A 20,503-nucleotide genomic window follows, 5' to 3' on the forward strand; every position below is an offset into this window, starting at 1 on the left:
TTTAGCTTTAGCTCGTTTGATGTAATATTTTTAAGTTAGTTTGTTTGTTTGTTATACAGGCAGATGCTTTTTCCGATGGCCATGGGGAAGAACCCTCAGAATCTCACATGAGAGTTTTGCTTGCCTGTATTAACCCTCGAATGTGTGAAGCTGACTACAGTGATCAGGAATTGTCCTTCTCTCTAGACATTGCTTGTAAAGGTACAACTTGCATTTTTAAATGTAAAATTAGGTTTCATCCATTTGAAATAGTACCAGTTGGGTGTAGGTGTCCTCTTCGGGGTCAAATTTGGAACATGCTGATTTGATGAGAGGGTTTTTGTAGGACAATTACTAGTGCAATATACTTGCATCTTTGCATGGATCAGACTCAGGCCTATGCTTGCTAGGCAAGGGCTCGATCACTGAGCTACATTCCCAGTCCTATACTTGGCACTTTTCAGCTTCACTTCAATATGTTACATTTCATTTGTTTGGGTACACTAATATTTGTGCAACTTTTTATTTATATAAGTATTGAATTTCTATTCTAACACCATTACACAAATGAAAAGATACTATTTCATAGTACTTTGTCAAATGCTTTAAAATAAGGCCTGGAAATAGCCTGAAAAGCCATGTATATGTATACTCAGTGTTGAATTCTATTTGTATTTATCTGATACATTTTCTTGTTTTTATATCTAAAGCAATGACATGATCATTTAAAGAGTCTATTAGATTTAATTTGGTTTAAGAGAGAGTTTTAGATATTGAAGGCAGAGGACAAAATTTGGAAGGCTTCATTAAACCTTGCTTATTAAGAGCTCACAGTGTCATTGGGAGAGACAGACATGTGAATCCATTAAACTAAGCTGAAGGGAATAAACATTGGGCAAAAGCAGTGCTAGGGAGAATCAGAGAAGGATGACTGGCATGTGTACTGTGCAAGCTGGACTTTATACCCTGCCACTTTGTGCCTTTAATGATCAAAATGAAGACCAAGACAAAATGAAAAATAACATGCATAATGAAATGTGAATCTCATAAAATATAAACCTAATGAAAAGTAAACTTAATATCTTTCTTATAACACCTGCTCCCCTGCCCCCGCCTTGAGACAGGCACTTCATATAGTTCCGTGTTTTGTCTCAAACTGTTAAAATCATGCCCTCTTCTTGCCTCAGCTTTCCAGTACCAGGTTGAACTCTTAGTCAGGTGCCATTTAACTTTGATAAAAAGAGTGACATTGTCCCAGCTACACAAAACTTCTTTCTAGTTTAATTTTCTTGGTTGTAAAAACTTCAACTTGATAGTCATTGTTATCTCAGGGACTCTCCAAGGATAACTACTTGGTGGTGTCTAGGACGTTATGACGTTTTCCCTCAGAAATTCTCAGTTTTCAGAGGAAAGGGTCCCTGTGATTGTAAAGTTCCAAAGACAATTTATTAGCCTGTCACTGTGCCAACAAGAAGTTGTCAACAACAGGAAGGATGCTAGAAATCCTCCTCTTACAGTGGAAGGGGCTTGGACATGTTTGTAGTGCAAAGGATATGACTAAAGGTGCTGAGGAGAGCAGGAAGAAATGATGGAGTCAGGTCCCTGAGCTATAAATAGAGGATAGGACCCAAGGCGTAGGCGGGGAGGCTTACCTCTGTGAAATAGGGTTAGTCATAGTAGCAGACTGTTCTAGGGGAAGAAAAGACAGTGGCTAAAAAAGAAGGTGTTGCTGATTACTAGCACTAGGAACCAGTCTTAAAGGCCTCAGCCAGTCATATCTATAATTGTCAGGATAAATGCTATTAAATGGATACTATGAAATCCAGGGAAAATGTCAAACAGTTCTTCACTACTATTTTTATTAGTAGTAAAAATAATTGCTCGAAATCAAATCCTGGTTCTGGCCCATGCTAACTAAGTAAAGCTACAGCCTCAATAATTTCTCCAATGAGAAACTAAAAAATGGGAAGAAGAAAGAAATCATCGTGTCTTGCCCTAAACTGAGTAATGAATATGTTATTTCCTTCCTGTTCATTGTGCAGGTTATTTTACTGCCTCATGCTGTTCCAGATACTTTGTTTTTTACTTCTATCTTTTTAAAATGTTATGTGTATGTGAGAGGGGTTTGCCTGCATGTATGTGTACGGCACAGCTCTCATGCCTACAGAGGATCTAGAGCTGGAATTTACAGGCATCTCCAAGCCTCCATGTGGGTGCGGAAACTCTGAACCCAGATGCACTGCAAGAGCAGCATGTTCCTTTAGCTGAAGAACCACCTCTCTAGCCCTCATCGTTTACAAAACACTGCCTCTATTTATGTGTGTGTGCTTTTGTGCAAGCCTATGCCACATGCATGTGGGTACCCACAGAGATCAGAGGAGTCCACAGATAAGCCAGAGGTGGCTGGGGACACTGGGAGGTGCACCTGAGTTCTTTGTAACAGTAGTAAAACTCCCTGAGCCATCTCTCTAACCCTAGAGTTCTAAATGTTCAAAATGTACTTTATGTGTAATGGAAACTGTGTCAGGGCTAAAATTCCAGGAAATGGTGAAATGTCACATTGCCTCTTCTAACTTGAGTTTCTTCCATGACTGTTACAGATTTTCAACCTTATAATGGTGACCTGGTAGAAATTGAGTTTTCTGACGAGCATGACACACGGAGCAGAAGGGCCACCTTGGTGAATCCTCTGAAACATTGTCATCTAAATGAGGTAGTTTCTGTGTGCTACATTTGTGCTTTCTTTCTGTTTATCTTTTCTTTAGTGATTTTTTTTTCTGCTCAGATTTATATTACAAGTTTAGGAAACCAAAAGTAAATTCTTTGCCATGTAAGTGGATGGAGGCAGATGCAGAGATCCACCACTAAATATTAGGTAGAGCCTGTGGAGTGTGGTGGAAGAGTGTGGGATACAAGACAGCAAGTTGGAGGGGTCAAGGACACCACAAGAAAAAACTAACCTGGGCTCATGGGAGCTCACAGAGACTGAACCACCAACCAAAGGGCATCCAGGGCTGGACCTAGGCCCCCACACATTTGTAGTAGATGTATAGCTTGGTATTCATGTGGGTCCCCTTACAAGTGGAGCAGGGACTGTTGCCTCTGTTCCTTGCCATTGGATATCCTTCCCTCTACCAGGACTGTCTGGTTAGGCCTCAGTGGGAAAAGATATACCTGGCCCTGCTCATACTGGATGTCCCTGGTCCTGCTGGTACCGAATGTCCCAGTGTTGGGTGGTACTCAAGGGAGGCCTCCCTTTCTCTGAGAAGGGGAAAGGCAATGGGGGTAGGGATTTAGAAGGGTGAGACAAGGAGGAAAGGAGCTGGGGGGGGGCGCAGTGATCAGGACGTAAAGTGAATTAAAAAATACTGTAATTCTGAAAGGAATTTATGAGACTAATATAGTACATAATGATAAAAATTGTTTATCTGGGAGGCATTAGAATGTTCTAAGAGCAACAAAACCAAAAAGAAAACAATGATTAGGTTTCTTGGAATTGTTAAGAAAAATGGGTGGAGTGTCACTTGAACTCCTCACTAGCATATGAGTATGATATGGGTAGATGAGTTGGCTGGCATTTGTTTTGTACCATTGGAAAAATGGAAGGAATGTGCTTCTAAGGCAGCAGAGGAAGCAGAGGAGAAGGTTAACAACACATTCCTTTCTCACTCTTTTCTTTTCAAGCAATCAGCCTTAACTACAAGTTCACACCCATTATGGGCAGTTATTTAGAATAAAATTCTCTCTGTGGAGACCTGGTGCTCATCCCCAGAGACTGCTTTGATCTTTGAGGTTGGACCTAGGTGGGGAGGTAGGGGGTGAAGGGTGGCGGTGGTATTTACACAACACCTAGCGATGCTAACCTGCAAAGCAGGATGGCAATCTATGGTGGAATGCAGGAGTCTGCTGTTTAGGGCCAGAGAGAAGGGCTGAATCTGTGACCATAGATGATTATTTTCTACACTCATTACTGCCATTTTTTAAAATCACAGGTCCGTGTTACTAAAACAGATGGAAGAACTGGGGTGTTAGAAGACACCATCTTTTTCACCTTGGATTCTCTTAAACTTCCTTCTGGATATGTGCCGAAACCAAATGATGTTGTTAATGTGGTTGCAGTGCAGAGCATTCAATCCACCTATTTCTGGAGAGCAATTTCAATGACCCCAGTACAAGTATTGTAGGAACCAAACTCCTGTGTTCCTTTTTCACTGTTACTTTTATGGGTAGTGAAGGGCTTGGTTAATGCAATAGTTTGTGGAATAGTAATAGCAATAGTAAGCCAAAAATGCGTGTTAAATACATTTGTTCTTGGAAATGCCCTGGTAATTTTGTTGGAAGTATGAACTCACTTTAGGAAGATGCCTGATCTACTCAAAGACATCCCCAAACTGTTTTTTGTCTACAGCAAAGAAACAACACTGCATATTAGGTTAAGTTCTGCTTTTTTCCCCAAGGTCAGGAATGCTGCTAGTGGCTTTGTTTGTCCCTTGCAAAACATGCAGAGAGATGCCAGCAAGTGAATGTGTGTGAAGTCACAGATGCCTTCAATTCGGAGTCCCCCTCTGCTGTGTCCAGCGGTTACTTTTTTCATGGCATTTTTTTCATTTTCCATTACCTACTCAGTTTGCTAAATTTAATATTTTTTCTAGTAGAATGCATCCTTCCATGTTAGAATGCCAAAGCCGTCCACTCAGGGTTGTTGTTTATCCTGTAGTCCCTCAGCAGTGCCTGGTGGTTGGTGCAGGCTACACATTAATACCTTTAATAAAGCTGTTCTCTTAGCATTGATAATGTTTACCTGTGGTTAATTTGTCAGTCAGTCTCTAGGAATAAAATTGTTACGTATATTATTAGTTGTTTACCTGCTGGTGTCGTTTTTGAAACAAAAACATTGCTGTATGGAGTGTGCATCATTTTCCATGATCCCCTTTGTGAGAGAGGTAGGTACTGCCTATAGACAGGCAAGAATTGGAGCAAATCCAAATACTATGAAGTAAGGGAATGGAAGTTTTTTTTTTTTCTTTTGGTTTTTCGAGACAGGGTTTCTCTGTGTCGCCCTGGCTGTCCTGGAACTCACTCTGTAGACCAGGCTGGCTTCGAACTAGAGATCTGCCTGCCTCTACCTCCCAAGTGTTGGAATTAAAGGCATGCGCCCCCACCACCCGGCTTTCCTTGATATTCTTAAGGGTATGTACCCAGGTGACTGCCATGTGGTGAAGCCTATGGAAAGTAATGGAGGGCTCTAACACTGTCTTAAGAGTCACTATTTTCTCATATGCTCCTTGTTAGCATTCTGTATAAACTCCACCAGATAGATACCTGGCAGCAGCCAGGTATGCTCCTCCCCACGTTTACCTGGCAATGGCCAGGTAGGCCTGGCCCTAAAAAGGGAATGCTTGCCCCCTCTCTTACTCCTGCTTCTCTTCCCATTCCCTTCCCCCTTCTCTCCACATGGTCAAGGCCATCCCCTACTTCTCTACTCTCTCCTCTCTGCCTTTCTCTGCCTCTGCTAACCTCTTAACTCCCCTCCCCATGTCCTAAATAAACTCTATTCTATACTATCCTGGTGTGTGTCTGGTCCCTCAGGGGGAAGGGATGCCTCAGCATGGGCCCACCGAGGAGGCATCCCCTTCCCCCACACCTCGCCAGAACATATTCTTACAACTTTCTCTTTTTATGATCACAACATTGGTACCGTGACTTGGATCTTGGGAATCTGCAGGTTTGCATCCCACCTCAGCTACGACAAGAGATCCACGCTCCCTAGCAAAGATCATGTAAGGCCCCATCCCTTCCCATCTCCATGGTCCCAGGGGAGAGTTCTTGAGCTCAGAGCTACCCCTGTGATGTCCTTGAGGATGGGAGACATTCAGTTTTTCAGTGACCCTCAGTTTTAAAACTTTTCCCTTTGGGTGAGATTCCCCTCTCCTTAGAGACAGTTTCTTTCATGTGGCTGAGAACTCCAGGCCAAATGCTCTGGCTCAGCAGCGCCAGGGCTGTGAGCCTTAGACTTTCCCTCCCCACCCCCTCATTTGCAACCCGCTGCAGACTAGTTCAACTACAGACTAGTTCAACTGGTTCACCTGCCTGCTAGAGACCCTACTTGTTGCCCTTGTTGCCTACATTGCCCCTGCCAATGTAGAGAGCTTTTGGTACGCTTATAGAAATTTGTCAAGTACTTTTCACTGGGCTTAAGAAATTAGGCTCAGATAAGAATATTCACATTTGGGCTAATACAAGGATCAAGGTGAACACAGCCAAGGAATGTGTGACTTCCCTTTTGTCTTGGTAATCCTGGTAAGCCCCCAGACCCAGTGACTTGGGGACTTTGTTTATTGTGTTGTTTGATTACTACCTGGTGTGATCTCTTTGTTCATTGCCTTGTTTAATCACTTTGTCTTTGATCTAAGAACTGTCTCTATTCTCTGTCAGTACCTAGAATGGTTTAAAAGCTGGCTGGAAGAATTACAGCCGCTTCAGCCTCAGCACTGGCTGGAGTCATGTTATAATGTTTGTCTAATTGTCCTTTTCTTTTCACTTGCTGCCCTTCCCCCTCAGCTCCTTAGCTCTGCTCCCTGTTCTCTGCCTGAAAGGTGGGTCTTTGCCCCTTACGTCCTGCCAGAGGCCCTGTGCCAGAGGCCCTGCCTATTAGATTTGACAGTTAAATGGGCCCACTCAGTTCCACATTTCCTGCTATCAGACTGCAGAAGCTCACAAACACACACCCGCATAAGGATTGATACGAAGTTTCTCCAGTCAGCAAAGGGGCCCCTGATTTCCCAGATAGAGTCTGGCTAACTCTTTTCTGGGGGCTAAGGGGTTGGCATTTCATAGCCATGGTCCTTATGACCAGTCTCCCAGCTGACATAGGAGTTAGGACATCGACCCTTTGGCTGACCTTTCCCTCGAAAGCAGCTTTCGTTCCCTTCCCCTTCCGGCCTCTTGCAGCCATTTAAAGAAAACCGTGGATCCAGGGTAGAGCTCTTTCCACAGTAAGCCTGGGGCTTACTGGATAGCCCTTAGGGGGCCCTTGTGACGACTTGGGCCACTAGCCTGGCTGATTTCATTTTGTTTTTTGGACTGTTTTCTGGACACTGGTACAAATAATCCCATACCCCCCCCCCCAATGGGTGCTGCAATGTCTTCGAATGTATATTTTAAGGGATCCTCACACATGCTGCCAGCAGTCTGATAAATGAAAAAAGTCCCCTATGCCCAAGCATTTACCTATCCCCTGGCTCCTACACCCCTGGCCTGTTCTCAAGGCCTGTGTGCTCAGTTTGTGTCACAGGCCTAAATCTGCCTGGACAACCTCATTTTCTGTCACCATGATTTTATGCCACCACTGCCAGCTTTCTTATTCCAGCATATGTCCTAGCCATATGTCTCTTTGCTAATCAACAATGTACTTTTCTCTACCTATACAACCTGTCAAAGTTACTTAAGATTCTCATTCCTATCCTGTCTTGACTACTGCTATTAAATTCTATTTAGTTATAGCCAATCTATATAGTACTAAAACTTGCCAGAAGTTTCTTAACTCTTAAGTTTATGACAGACAGAATTCCCAAAATCCTCTAAAGTTTCTCCCATGAGGTTTCAGAAGATGTGGACACAGCTACAAGATACCACCTGGATGGTGATATGATAATCACTGAAATATGCAGTGGACAAAACTGGATACTCTTGAGTCAAATGACTTGGCTAAAATAAAGGTTAGCCATTTCTCATGTCACACATATCCATTCGACAGAGAAAAAGCCCTGCATCTTCTGCTCTTGGAAGCCAGACTGACAGTCCACGTCACCATGGAGACCACAGAGAACTGTTGGCTAGTGAACTCGTCATTTTTTAAATAATATATAACTAGTATATAACTGCTAGATTTTTATTTATTTCTCAGACTTCTGACTACATTGACAACTAGAAAAAAGTTTTCACAGATATAATCTGCTATCTCCTTACCTAAACTCTGTTTCCATTTAATTAAATGCTTCATATTTCCTCTTCTTCTATGCCACTGCCCTAACATTATCTTAGTTCCTATAAATTTGCCTAACTCTATGACCCAACTTTTAAATCTTGTTCCTTCTGCTCCACAGAAGGCTTATCTTAAAGAATGCTCATTTTGCTAATTCATGTTATGTGTTTTATAAACTCATTAAGGTACAGAAAATCCACTCAGATCCTCCTCCCATGGACCAAATAGACTCCCCAGATAAGTTCCCACTGTCCAAAGTTCCCACTTACTCCCTGTTCCTCATGGTTACCTGGAGCAGCTAGGTAGGCCTGGCCCTCTAAAAGGGGCTGCTTGCCCCCCCTTACTCCTGCTTCTCTCCCTTGCCTCTTGCCCCTTTGTTCCCCCTCTCTCCACATGGTCATGGCTGACCCCTACTTCTCTACTCTCTCCTTCTCTCTGCCTTTCTCTGCCTCTGCTACCCTCTTAAATCTCATCCCTATCTCCTGAATAAACTCTATAGTATACCAGCATGTGACTGGTCCCTCAGGGGGAAAGGGTGCCTTGGCATGGGCCCACTGGGGCACCCCTCCTCCCACAACCTGCCAGAACATATTCTTATAGCTCTTTCTCTTTTTATGATCACAACACTCCTGGTCCTGAGCAAGCCTGATTATGAATTTGCCTTATATTTCTAGTAGGCACTCCCCATGGTCCTATGGGTTTTACTCCACTTTGTAATTAAGATCATGGGAGTGAACTGGTTCAATCTTTTTCTTTTTTCAAGACAGGGATTCTCTGTTTAGCCCTGGCTGTCCTGGAACTCACTCTGTAGACCAGGCTGGCCTAAAACTCAGAAATCTGCCTGCCTCTGCCTCCCAAGTGCTGGGATTAAAGGCGTGCACCACCACTGCCTGGCTTAAGTAAATACATAATAACTATGTGTTATATAACTATGATCTACACATTAGAGTGAAATCAAAAGCACACATGTCCAGGTTTTAATGGAACTTGGATTAAGTCACTGTTTCTTAGGTTCCTAACCCCAGGAATATTTGGCAGTAAGCTATTCCTACCCAGATATTTTCACCTATATCCTTAACAAGTATACTGCACTACATTATATGTACCCCTTTATTTAGTTGCTCCCTAAATTGCTATTTTGGATGGCTTGGAGATTTAAGAGACTGAATGTTTAGCTGCACAGATAACTTGCCATTTACATGGTGGCAGTGTTATCATTAATATGGCTCTATCCTGTTTATTTTTTTATTTTTTATTTATTTTTTTTTCGAGACAGGGTTTCTCTGTGTAGCTCTGGCTGTCCTGGAACTCACTCTGTAGAGCAGGCTGGCCTCGAACTCAGAAATCCTCCTGCCTCTGACTCCTAAGTGCTGGGACTAAAGGCATGCGCCACCATTGCCTGGCTCCATGGCTCCATTCCTGTAGTAGGGTATACTAGTCAACAAGACAGTCACAGACAATGCCTACAACATACTCTTACTCCATACAGGAATGTCTCCAGCATGTGACACACTGTCTGGGGGTTCCTTTGGGAAAGGTCTTCTTACTTACCTGGAGGCAGCGTCACAGGAAGGGTGTGGTAGGGACACAGCAAACAGCTTTTTAAAAGTCCCCTTTTGAGTCAGCTCAGTAGAGGAAAAGAGGAAGGTGGGCTTGCTGAAGAAAGGGAGCCTTTTCAAAGACATGGACTGCCATGTCTGTTGATAAATTAGGGGAGGAAGAGGCTTGTACTCTCTCTATATACATACATATACATACATATATACACAGTGTATATACTGTGAAGAACGATAATATACCTTTAAAAGCATACTTATATGAATTAGTATGCAGAGAACACTCTGAAGTATTTATTTCATCTCTGTAACTACCAATAACTTGAAATAGAAAGAATTCCTTAGAAACTTGGTGAGTATTTAATATTCCTATTTCATATTGGAAATATAGCCCTGTAGAAAATGAGGCAGGAAAACAGGGCCAGCCACACATGACCGTGAGTCATAAGGAGATTACAATAACCTAAAAGAAAAAGCCTCCTTTTGACTGCCCTAAGGATTGTCCAAAACCCTTCCAGCAATGAGCATTAATCACATGAACAGCCAACCAAGGCTCCACCCTTTTAGAGAACCTTTACTTTCCCTTTTGCAGTAAAAAACACCTGGACACATCAAATGGGGTTCTTGAGCCACACACTTACTTCTTGAAGTCCTTCCTGTTCTATGCAGCATTTATGCTTTTATTTTTACTTCTAAGTCTAGACTTTAACTACTACTACCACTACTACCATGTGTCTTGCTCAATTCTTAACAATGAAAGGAACCTGGCATTTATGTCATGGGTGACCTGAGAGATTCCTTCCAGTACAAGAGGAAAACAAGACATTAGAAGGATCCCAGAACTAAACACACAAAAAAAGGCATGAAATCATTCTCTCAATCTAGTTATATATTAATGGTGAAAGACTAATTTCTTTCTATATAAGCTATACAAGTTTAGAAAAGCAACTTATACATGTCTTTTTTTTAAGTTGGAGAACATTCACTGTATGATGAGGGTGGGTTATATAAGAGAAAAATAGAATTTAAGGAGTTATTGTTGTCTCAAATGCTTCATTGAGAGCAATATCAACTACAATGGGTTTTACCAACTAATTCCAAAAGTGTTTAAAGTTTCACATTTATTAAACCACATTTTTGGTTAAGTTTCTCTGGAAAATGATTTTGTTTGTTTTGTTTTGTTTTTGTCTTTAGAGACAGGGTTTCTCTATGTAGCTCTGGGTGTCTTAGAACTTGCTCTGTAGTCTGGGCTGGCCTTAAAACTCAGAGCCCCTCAGGCAGTGGTCACGCATGCCTTTAATCTCAGCACTTGGGAGGCAGAGGAAAGCAGATTTCTGAGTTTGAGACCAGTCTGGTGTATAGAGTGAGTTCCAGGACAACCAGGGATACACAGAGAAACCCTGTCTCAAAACCCAAAACAAACAAACAAACAAACAAAAACTCAGAGCCTCTTCCCTCTGCCTCCCCAGTGCTGGGATTAAAGGTGCAAACCAAGGCCTCCTCAATGCACATCTTAAAAGGCAAGTTATTAAACTGTTCATATTTGATCATGAATATAAAAATGAAACTTGGAAATATTTGATAACATTAATATTCAAGTCTTGGAAATATTATTCTAGGAAATTTATTTTTTATTTTACATTCAGACCAGTTTCCCCTCCCTCCTCTCCCAGTTCCTGTCTCTTCCCCCTCCCCTCTCCCAATCTACTGTTTCTCTTCAGAAAATGCCAGGCCTCCCATGGATATCTGGCAGCCATTGTATATATCAAGTTGCACTAAAACTAGGCATTGCATCTTCTATTAATGCTAGACAATGCAACCAGTAGGAAAATGGTTATAAAGGCAGGAAACAGAGACAGCCCCTGCTCCCACTGTTAGGAGTCTCACACAAAGATCAAGCTACACAATTGTAACATAGGTGCAGAGGGCCAAGGTTAGGCCTATACAGGCTTCCCTAGTTGTAGGTTCAGTCTCTATGAGCCCCTATGAGCCCAGGTTAGTTGAATCTGTGGGTTTTCTTGTGGTGACCTTCACTCCTCTAGCTCCTGCAATTTTTCCTCCCCCTCTTCCACAGGATTGACCAAGCTCTGTATATTTGACTGTGGGTCTCTGCATCTGTTTCCGTCAGCTGGAATTTTATCTTTGAAGACAGATATAACATCCTTCAACATTAAAAAGTAGCTATACTCATGTTATTGTTTTTTTAAATTTTGAGACAGGGTTTCACTTTGTAGCCCTGGCTGCTCTGGAAATTGCTTTAGGTAGACCAAGCTGGCCTCAAACTCAATAGATCTACATGACTCTGACTCCCGAGTACTGGGAGTAAAGGCAGGGAGGGCTTCCTGCCCCGCCTTCATGATAATTATTATTATTTGATAATCAAGATAATCATTACTTAGTCCTACTAAGGACACATGCTACTTAACAGCAGACCAATCCCAATGACATTTGGATGGCCCATGGAAATGAAACTTGTAATGTCTTAAAACTAGTATGTAGGCAAGGCATGCTGGTACATGCCTTTAGTTCTAGCACTTGGGAAACAGAGGCAGTTTGAATATATGAGTTTGAGGCCAGCCTGGTCTACATAACAAGTTGCAGGCCAAGCAAGGCTGCATAACAAGACCTTGTCTCAAAGAACAAAAACAAAGCAAACTCTAGTCTATATAAAATCAGCTTGATTAATGTCTTAACTGTTTAGTGCCAAGGCATGAACTCGGGCTCTTTAATACATTTTCTTAGAATGGGCTAAGCAATTTAGTAAGTATATAAAATGGACTGAAGGGGTTTTCTTTAAAAAGCATGTAAACTAGGCATAGTGGTGCCCAACTGCTGTCTCCAGTGCTTTGGAGGTTGAGGTTCGAGGACTACCTGATATTATATCTAAGTTTATTTTTGGTTCAGTGTTAGACACCATCATGGCAAACATGTTAAGACCTTGCCAGAAAAATAAATGAAATAAAACCAATGTAACTTTCTTACCTGAACTTTATGCCTTTGGGAGTGATATACTAAAGTCAATATCCAAACTTTAATCATTTTTATTGATAAGAACTCAACGGTGTCATAAAGAAAAGTACATTGTATTATAATAAAAGAGGCAAATCCTTGACATACAGGAATAGTTGGTACCAACATAACTGGATTTTATTCTAAATTAAGAGGGAAACAAACTAATGACTAAAGATCTTATCATTTATACTAATACTTGTCTTAAAGCATGGCTCCTAACTGGCATTTGAACTGTATCGCTTCAGTTTAAGTTCCTTCTTCAAATATTCTTCCATCAAAAGAGCACGGAATGGAGAGAATGATGAACATCTGCCATCTCCTGTTGTTACTATTTAAAAACGAGAGAGAGAGAGAGAGAGAGAGAGAGAGAGAGAGAGAGAGAGAGAGAGAGAGAGAGAGAGAGAGAGAGAGAGAGAGAGAGAGAGAGAGAGAGAGAAAGAGAGAGAGAGAACAAAGATATTTTATTTTAGTGGTACTTATTCATTAGGATATGCTTTCATTAATTCATTTTTCCAGTTTGAGATAAAACTTACAGATTCTGTCAAAACTTTTCTCCGCAGCTTATTAATTTCCTCTTTAAGTTCGCTTTGTGTCCCAGTGAGCAGAACATCATTCCTCTTCTCCAGGTCTTCCAAATTCTAAAATACAAAAGCTAGTTTATCCCTATGACATTATCTTTTTACCTCAAATTGTAAAACTTTTCAAATAAAATTTCAAAAGTGAATTTTAAATATTGAAGTAATATACATTATTTCAAGTAAAAATAATTCCAATACACGAAGACCCAAATTCCTACTGTTGAGATGCAAAGTAACTCAGACAGCAGCTAAATATAATTATAGAATATCCAAAGGCATCCTCTGCTCAAGATATGGTTTGATGGAATATTAAGATCAAGACAGAGAGAGGAGAGGGGAAGAGTTGGGCACAGGATCACAAAGTTCACAAGCACAACTGGAAGGACTGAGAGCCTGAGACCTAGCCTGTATAATACATACACTTTTTCTTAAGGAAAAGAAAGTGAAAAAATATAGAAACAAAGCAGGACCTTCTTAGCAAACATCATAATTGTGAATAGTTCTAGTAATTTTCTCAAACATCAGGCTACAATCTACTTAAGACCAAAAGTCAGTGTGAAATAATGACATGAATTTACTAAAGGGGAAAATAATCTGCAAAATAAAATCCTTTTTCAAGTAATTGATAGCAAAATTTTATTTTTGTTTTGTAAGACAGTATTTCACAATATTAACCAGGCTACCTTCCAACTTTCCATCCATCCATCTGTCCAAGTTTCTTTGGCACTAATATTGTATGCATGCGCTATCCAATTAAAACGATACTTTAAATCTTTTCTAATCATTTTCCAGTGAGATAAATCACCAACCAAGTGACAAATACCATGTTAAGTACTATGGAGAAAATGAAAGATGATAATACATAGTTGTTCCCTTTTTCCAGAGAAAATAAAACTTTAAACTGAAATAACACAAAAACTCTATATTGGGAATGATAATGCAGCTTCCTATAGATATAAAGTACAAAGTGGGAAATTCTTCCAGTTTGTGTGACATAGGAATCAATTTGAATTAATGAAAAGGAGTTAAAAATATTAAGTGAGGGGAAGAGTATATATATATATATATATATATATATATATATATATCCAGACAGCAGGTATAGAGAAAATGATTATGTAGAAAGATGTGTATACTAATGGACAATTTGAATAAATGCAATCTCAAAAGAGATTCATGTCATGGGACATTTTTAGAACAGAAAATGGAATGTTAATAAATTTATAGGAAAAAAGTCATGTTTTAAAAATATAATGACAAGGTTATGAAGCATTGACTGAAGAACAGAAAAAACAGTTTTCATAGTACAAGCAAAGGATCGTAAGAATACTACATAGCATGAGCTATTTATTAAATAAGAGTTAAATAAATAATGAAGTACTATTGAGATAAAAAATGGTAGAATTCTAGTAGTTACTGAATGTGAAAACATGGGCTATGGAAAAATTAAAAATTATATGAAAGTTCCTAACTAATAGTAATATCTAGTGGTATTAGTGAGAAAATACTTCTGTTGGTACCAATTAACAATTGTTTTCAGGGAAAAGTAGAGCAATTGGCAAGAGTGTATTTGGAAACACATAAAATAACTTGCATAGAAGTTAAAGCTCTTAAAATACTTATTTTAAAATTACTGCTTATACCTCAATATACCAGCACATGCTTAATTCTCAAGCAACAACTTTTAATCTTTATTAAATTCTGAGCTAACATTATAAATTAACATACAAAGTTATTTTAGCCATTGCAATCAATCATTCTAAAATCGAACCTACCAGAAAATATTTCCTTACTAAATTTCAAAAAAGGGTTTAATTTGGCTCCTTCCTGAGGCCGGAGAGATGACTAGGCAGTTAACAGTACTAGTTGCTCTCCCAAAGGACCTGGGTTTGATTCCTATCAGCCACAAGGTAGCTTGCAACTTTAACTCCAGTTCCAGGGCATCTTTTGCCTTAAATCCTTAAGATTTATTTCTAGCCTTTCCTATTTCATATATACTGTAATACAAAGACAAAGACCATAGAAATGCTATGTAGTCTTTCTCTTTTCAGTTAAGTAAAAAAGGATGACTAAACTCGAAGTATGGCTATACATGTCAAGTATATATCTATAGAAAATTCTCAACTTACCGTCTTCTGTCTTTAATAACCGCCATAAAACCATTAGAATGCTACCTAGCTAATTATCACATCAGCTAGAAACAATTAATTCAAAATAGAGACTACCTTATTCTTGTAAGAAACAATGTGCACTTTGTTTTAAGGAACATAATGTTATCACGTGAACATACCTTTAAGAAGTCTTCATGTACTTGTTTAATTGTTCTCAGTCTCTGGTTCTGAATAAATCTAGATTTTTGAAAAACCTTCTCTTGTTGTTTAAAATCATTCTACAAATACAAAAGAAAAAAAAACAATTTGGTAAGAACTGGTTGTTGCTGTGGGTTGCATATGTGCAAGGCAAACGTAGTCCCTCTGAGGTACAGCTTAAACCCTAAAACTTTAAATTTAGAAAGCAATACTATTCTAAACTCAGAAAAAGACATTTTAAGTTGACTACTCTCAGTATTTTTCTTTAGTGAGCATTATGTCTAAGTGAGGCTTCTCTAGCATGTGAGGAGTCTCCTTCCTCAGCACCCTAAAATAACCCCCACACAAGGTAGGAAATCATCTTCAAGACATCACTCCGTCTTGGACATTTCAGTCTCTAAACAAGCCTGGAAGTGTTTCATTCAACTCAAATAGCTTCACTATTCTTACTTGAGGGCAGTGGTGGCGCACACCTTAATTCCAGCACTTGGGAGGCAAACACAGGTGGATTTCTGAGTTCGAGGCCAGCCTGGTCTACAGAGTGAGTTCCAGGACAGCCAGGGCTACACAGAGAAACCCTGTCTCTACCCTCCCCCCCTCGAAAAAAGCTTTACTTATAATAGATTAATTGCAATTGTGATACCAACCACAAGTTTCTCATGTTTTTCTCGAAATTTCTTAAAATCTTCATTCCATTGCTCAAACAGCTTTGCAAATGCCTGAGCAGTCTCTTCATTAAGCTGTGCCCTATAAAACATAATAATGTTTTATCTCACACTATTATGAAAACAACACTCAATAATAATGTTACCTCTTATACTATCATGAAAACAACATTGGAGACAAAATTGAATTGACACACTATCACAGTATAAATAGGAAAGAATAGTTAATTTTTGTTTTTGTTTTTGTTTTTTCGAGACAGGGTTTCTCTGTGTAGCCTTGGCTGTCCTGGAACTCACTCTGTAGACCAGGCTGGCCTCAAACTCAGAAATCCTCCTGCCTCTGCCTCCCAAGTACTGGGATTAAAGGTGTGCACTACCACTGCCCAGCAATAGTTAAATATTTTGATGGAAAACTCAGAAGTAAGTTATATTCATACTGATTCCAGAAGTACTTTTTCCTAACATAAATGTCCCTCTAATGCAGCAGCTTTTGAAATCTACGCAACTTTTACCATACATATCAATTTTCAGAAAATATTATCTCTAAATACTTTATTTTTCATTTTTCTACTGAATGTAGATTCTTACAAAATTATCAAATGATTTACAAGTACAAACATTTCCCTAATTTTCCCACTCCCCATTTTGTCACAGCTACAATTTAGCATAAAGCAAGATCTAAGTGTTTAATATGTTCAGAATGACCTTTTACTACACTGCCAGCCATAGCTAACTAGCTAACAATTGTTAGAATCTATTCATCTAAAATTTATCCAACTAATATCAAGAGTGAATATCGAGGAGTAATAAACCTCAACTGTTACTTAAAAGAGAAGAACATAATTTTCCCTGGCTTCTCTGAAGCAACTCTATGAAGGCAGTAGGTCACAGAGGTACCTTCCTAGAGAAAACTCAAGTCAAATATGTTCACTAGACTCTCAAATAAACAGATGATAGCATTTTTCTTGAGTGATTTATTTCAGTATATTTTAAAAATTGATATAAACATGGTTTTTAAAGAAAAACTTACATTGCATCTTCATGTGAGTTCCAAACTTCTTTCATTTTCTGCTCAACTCCCTCAAAAGATTGTCTGGCATTTGTCTCCATTCTTTGTTTCTTAGCACTAAGAGCACGGTTAATGTCACCTATATTAAAAATTAATGTTGATTAAAATTTAATGTCAAAGAAAATTATTTTGTTCGTACATATTCAAATAATTACAAATTTGAGTAATGTACACTCATTAATAGCAAAGACATTTAAAACTAAATTTTAAAATGCTGTCAACATGATAGCACAAAATTTTCATACTTTGAATATCTGGTATTTTGAATTTTCTGACCAGGTCTGTTCCATCAGCAAGTTCTAAGAAAATATTCCAAATTTAAAACTTTGAAATCTGAAACATTTCTGGTCCTAATTGTTTTGTGCAACCACAGCACACCTAGGCCTTTTCTAACTGATGATGTTTGGAGAGATGATAAAAATGGATTAATAAACAAAAGGAGAAGGTGGACATTATCTATGAGAAAAGAATTAAATAAAAAAAATTTATAAAACATTCTATCCTGGAAGGACATGCTTGCCTGAGTTACTGTTTACGAGAAAGAAATGAAATAGTTCATTAAAATTAGAATCTAAAAATTGTTAAACCTAGCACCTGAGAGGCAGAGGCAGGTGGACCTCTGTCAGTTTCAGGCCAACCAGGTCTAGAGAGTGAGCTGTAGGCCAGCCTGGTCTACAGAGTGAGTTCCAGGTCATCCAAAGCCACAGAGAAACCCTGTCACTAACCCCCCCCGCACAAAAGGTATTCAATTATTAAAATTAGTTGTAAAAGAGACTGCCAATGAGAAGTTGGGGCTGACGTTCGGTTAGTAGGTGCTTGCCTATCATATTTTCTTAGTATGCTTTGGTTATCCTTTATGCTTTATCAAGCTTCTATAGGGCATTTTTATCCTAATATATAGCAAGTAGTTCATACAGAAAAATTAAATGTCAAATATTCTGTGGTAGCCAGGAATAGCAGTATACACCACTAATTCAATCTGTGGTATATACTGTGATATATACACTAATTCAGCCTGTCCTACATACCAAGTTCCAGGCCATCCAGAGTTGTATAATCAAACTGTGACACAATATAGAAAAAATATTCTTTTTACCAGTTACTTTTAGTAACCATAGCAAAGCTCTATTATTTTATCAATAATTTATCATTTTAGCAGCTAAATAAAAAGTGTTTCCTAGAATAGATAGATAAAAGAGAGGATCTCGGCAGCTATGATACATAGATGAAACAGATTATAAAATATGTACTTCTTCCAAAAATGTTGATTATATGAGTAATCCTTAAAGGGTCTAATATTAACTATTTTTGTATGTGTGGGGAAGGGTTGGCTGCATCTAGGCCAGTGCACCATGAACCTGGTTCCCACTGAGGCTAAAAGAAGGCACTGTATCCCCTTGAACTAAAGTTACAGGTGGCTGTGAGCCACCATGGGCATGTTGGGAATCAAACTGGATTCCTCTAGAAGATCAGCCAGTGCTCTTAAACCACTGAGCCATTTCTCTGTCTTTTATTAACTTTTTAAAAAGAGCACTGTCCCCTTGGTTGGGTTTGTCTGTCCCCATAATGCCAACATCTATGAAGTTAAGTCAGATAGTTTACAGTGTTAATGCCAGCCCCATACTAAGACTTTCTCAAAACAAAGTAAACAACAACAGTGAATATTCTATCCAAGAAAGCTAGTATAACTGATTTTAACATTGTTCTTAAAAACAAAAGTGTTTTTGGCTCATATTTTAAATTTCTTACTGTCTATCAAAGTTGTACATTATATAATTTATTAGAATGAAAATACTAAGGAGTTACTTTAGAAGCTTCAACCTTATACTGTCTACTCTACAGAAAGGAATACAGTACAAATCCTAGGAAAGAAATTTAATTTAAAAAAGTAATATACCCTGTCTTGAAAAAACCAAAAAGTAATATAAACAGTAAAAGAAGAAACTGATATACTGAAATAGTGCATCACTTCATCTGTTCAAAGAAATTTAAAAACTTTTCCTCTTTTCTTCTTCTGAAATTTCATTGAGAAGAAATTCCATTGAAGTCACATGTCTAAACACATCGTTTTTACTTTTCTCACCATAGAAACATTTAAGGAAGAATATCTATGATGCTAAATCACAAATATTTATGAAAAATCTTTTGAAAACAAGGCACTGAAGAACAGATATATAATATACTGGCTAGCATATTTTATGCAGATTGTTATGTAGTATTAAACAATTTTATAAAAGTATAAAGATATTAAAAAACATACCTGCAATTTTTCCAAGAATAACCTCTACCTTTTCCCTATGAAGAAACCATATTTTAAAAAATGATTAAAGCTGTCACTGTAGTTCAGTAATAGAGCATTTCCCAAACATGCATAAAACCCTCTGTTGGCTATCAAACACTGTTTAATCAAGGATTCATAAGGTAGAACAGTTTAGGAGAAATAGCAAATATTTTATGTATGGTACTTGTTACATAAATAAAGCAAACATTTCTTGAAGTACATTATTCAACAAACATAATTTTTAGCATTTTACCCTGGATGTGAAAACAGTTCTACAGGACTGTTCTTCCCATATGAATCAGATGCTGAACTCAGTTCTGTTGACAAGGAAAAAAAAGAAAAACACTTTTGAAATTAAATATGTTATTTTAAGAAACTGAAATTAAGCCAGGTATGGTGGTACACACTTTTAATCCCAGCACTTAGAGGCAGAGATAGGAAGAGCTCTGTAAATTTGAGGCTAGCCTAGTCTGCAAAGAGGTCCAAGATAGCCAAGGCTGTAACACAGAAAAACCCTGTCTTGAAAAACCTAAAATAAGAAAAAAAGAAATTGCAATGAAACAGTGTATTTTACACTCTTTCACAGACATTTGACAACTTCACGTTTTAAATTAGATATATGAATACAAAAATTTCTTTGACAGTTAGATGAAGTTAGATTACAATTCATGGCCATCCATAGAAACAAATTACCAAGATTACCTTGGATAAAATTAAATAAAATTATTATTATCTGTATACACACACATCTATTTGGCAATCAGAGAACAGCTTTCTGGAGTAGATTCTTCTACTGTGTGGTTTCTAGGGATCAAACTCAGGTCCTCTCTGGCTCACATGGCTAACACTTTTACCCCCTGAGGCAGCTTGCTAGCACCCAACATTTGACACCTTATACCTTCAATCGGAGAGAGTGTTTGACTCCTCTCTGAAGCACTGGGGTGCTGAAAGTCGTCATCAAAGGGATAAACTGCTAAATGTTCCTCTATTTGTGTGCTTTCAAATTCTTCAGGGTCCCTTCTTGGTGAGCTTTCAAATTCTTCAGGGTCCCTTCTTGGTGAGCTTTCCAA

The 20,503-nt window shown here is 38.7% G+C and overlaps 2 protein-coding genes across 2 annotated transcripts in view; one reads left to right on the top strand and one right to left on the bottom strand.

Moving 5' to 3' along the window:
• Ct55 (cancer/testis antigen 55) overlaps positions 1 to 4,829 on the top strand; it is a 14,691-nt gene extending 9,862 nt beyond the window's left edge. The window contains exons 3-5 of the mRNA XM_031373800.1: positions 60 to 201; positions 2,580 to 2,692; positions 3,972 to 4,829. Coding sequence (XP_031229660.1) covers positions 60 to 201; positions 2,580 to 2,692; positions 3,972 to 4,163 — 447 coding nt within the window. The 3' untranslated portion in view covers positions 4,164 to 4,829. The remainder of the gene's footprint in view (positions 1 to 59; positions 202 to 2,579; positions 2,693 to 3,971) is intronic.
• Positions 4,830 to 12,542: 7,713 nt separating this feature from the next.
• LOC116092640 (synaptonemal complex protein 3-like) overlaps positions 12,543 to 20,503 on the bottom strand; it is an 8,224-nt gene continuing 263 nt past the window's right edge. Inside the window, exons 2-9 of the mRNA XM_031373801.1 lie at positions 20,332 to 20,503; positions 19,687 to 19,750; positions 19,413 to 19,447; positions 17,114 to 17,231; positions 16,066 to 16,165; positions 15,400 to 15,498; positions 13,065 to 13,169; positions 12,543 to 12,859 (exon numbers count right to left, since the gene is read on the bottom strand). Of these exons, the coding sequence (XP_031229661.1) occupies positions 12,857 to 12,859; positions 13,065 to 13,169; positions 15,400 to 15,498; positions 16,066 to 16,165; positions 17,114 to 17,231; positions 19,413 to 19,447; positions 19,687 to 19,750; positions 20,332 to 20,503 (696 nt within the window). The 3' untranslated portion in view covers positions 12,543 to 12,856. The remainder of the gene's footprint in view (positions 12,860 to 13,064; positions 13,170 to 15,399; positions 15,499 to 16,065; positions 16,166 to 17,113; positions 17,232 to 19,412; positions 19,448 to 19,686; positions 19,751 to 20,331) is intronic.

The sequence above is a fragment of the Mastomys coucha genome, chromosome X (genome assembly GCF_008632895.1).
Source record: "Mastomys coucha isolate ucsf_1 chromosome X, UCSF_Mcou_1, whole genome shotgun sequence".
Classification (NCBI taxonomy): Eukaryota; Metazoa; Chordata; class Mammalia; order Rodentia; family Muridae; genus Mastomys; species Mastomys coucha.